The sequence below is a fragment of the Chaetura pelagica genome, unplaced genomic scaffold (genome assembly GCF_000747805.2).
Source record: "Chaetura pelagica isolate M959 unplaced genomic scaffold, ChaPel_1.0 scaffold302, whole genome shotgun sequence".
Taxonomy (NCBI): Eukaryota; Metazoa; Chordata; class Aves; order Apodiformes; family Apodidae; genus Chaetura; species Chaetura pelagica.
The window spans coordinates 1,107,927-1,108,743 of NW_009952561.1; the positions used below are offsets into that span (position 1 = coordinate 1,107,927).

The 817-nt window shown below is 62.9% G+C and overlaps 1 protein-coding gene across 1 annotated transcript in view; it reads left to right on the forward strand.

The window, feature by feature from the left end:
• The first annotated feature begins 552 nt into the window (after nucleotides 1-552).
• GPR124 (G protein-coupled receptor 124) overlaps nucleotides 553-817 on the forward strand; it is a 30,281-nt gene continuing 30,016 nt past the window's right edge. The window contains exon 1 of the mRNA XM_009993251.1: nucleotides 553-689. Within this exon, the coding sequence (XP_009991553.1) occupies nucleotides 553-689 (137 nt within the window). The remainder of the gene's footprint in view (nucleotides 690-817) is intronic.

The window sequence follows — 817 nt, forward strand, 5'->3', positions numbered from 1 at the left end:
CCCCCCCCCAGCTTTTGGATCCCGTTTGCCAGCGGGAGCGTTGCCGGTGCCCGCGCAGCCGTCCAGGAGCACCAGGGCAGGGGCTCTGGTCCCCGGGCTGGGTCTGGCTCTGCTAATTGCCCCTGACATGCTTTAATGAGCTCCTGGCTGAATTGTCGGGTGCTCTTGCTCTCCCTCCTTCTCCTGTCACCCCGCAAGGGCCCCTTTGGCCAGCAAAGCTCTTTACTGTGGGATAAATGATGCTGGGAGTCTCCCAGGATGGCTGGTGATACCAGGGAGGGTCAGGCTGGTGTGGGGGCAAGAACAGAGGGTGCCTTGATGTCCCCTCCTGGCTGCAGGTCCTTGGGGTGTCCTCAGTGTGCGTGCTGGGTTGAGGATCTGGTCACCCTCACATGGCAGCTCCTTGCACCCAGGCCCAGGGACAGGAGTGATGTCCCAAGAGCTGGCACAGCCTCGGGCACCTCCAGCCCACAGCATGGCATCCGAGCCTGGCAGTTGCATCCCATGTCCCCACCTGGCCATGCCACCCTTCCCTGAGACTTCACCATCACCATGACTCTGGTGGCACAGCCAGGGCTGCCCAGCAGGTTAAATAATTCCCTCTGCTCTTCCCACAGGCTGCTGAGTAACAACAAGATCACGGTGCTGGAGAACGGCTCCTTCTTCGGGCTGCGGGCTCTGGAGAAGCTGTGAGTGCTCAGCTGGGGGCTGGGGGGCTGGGCAGGAGGGGTGGGCAGCAGTGGGGGGTGGGCAGATCTTCCATGGGGGGTCAGCAGGGTGGGTGCTGCTCCCGGGGTCACTTCTGGGTGCTGTGGTT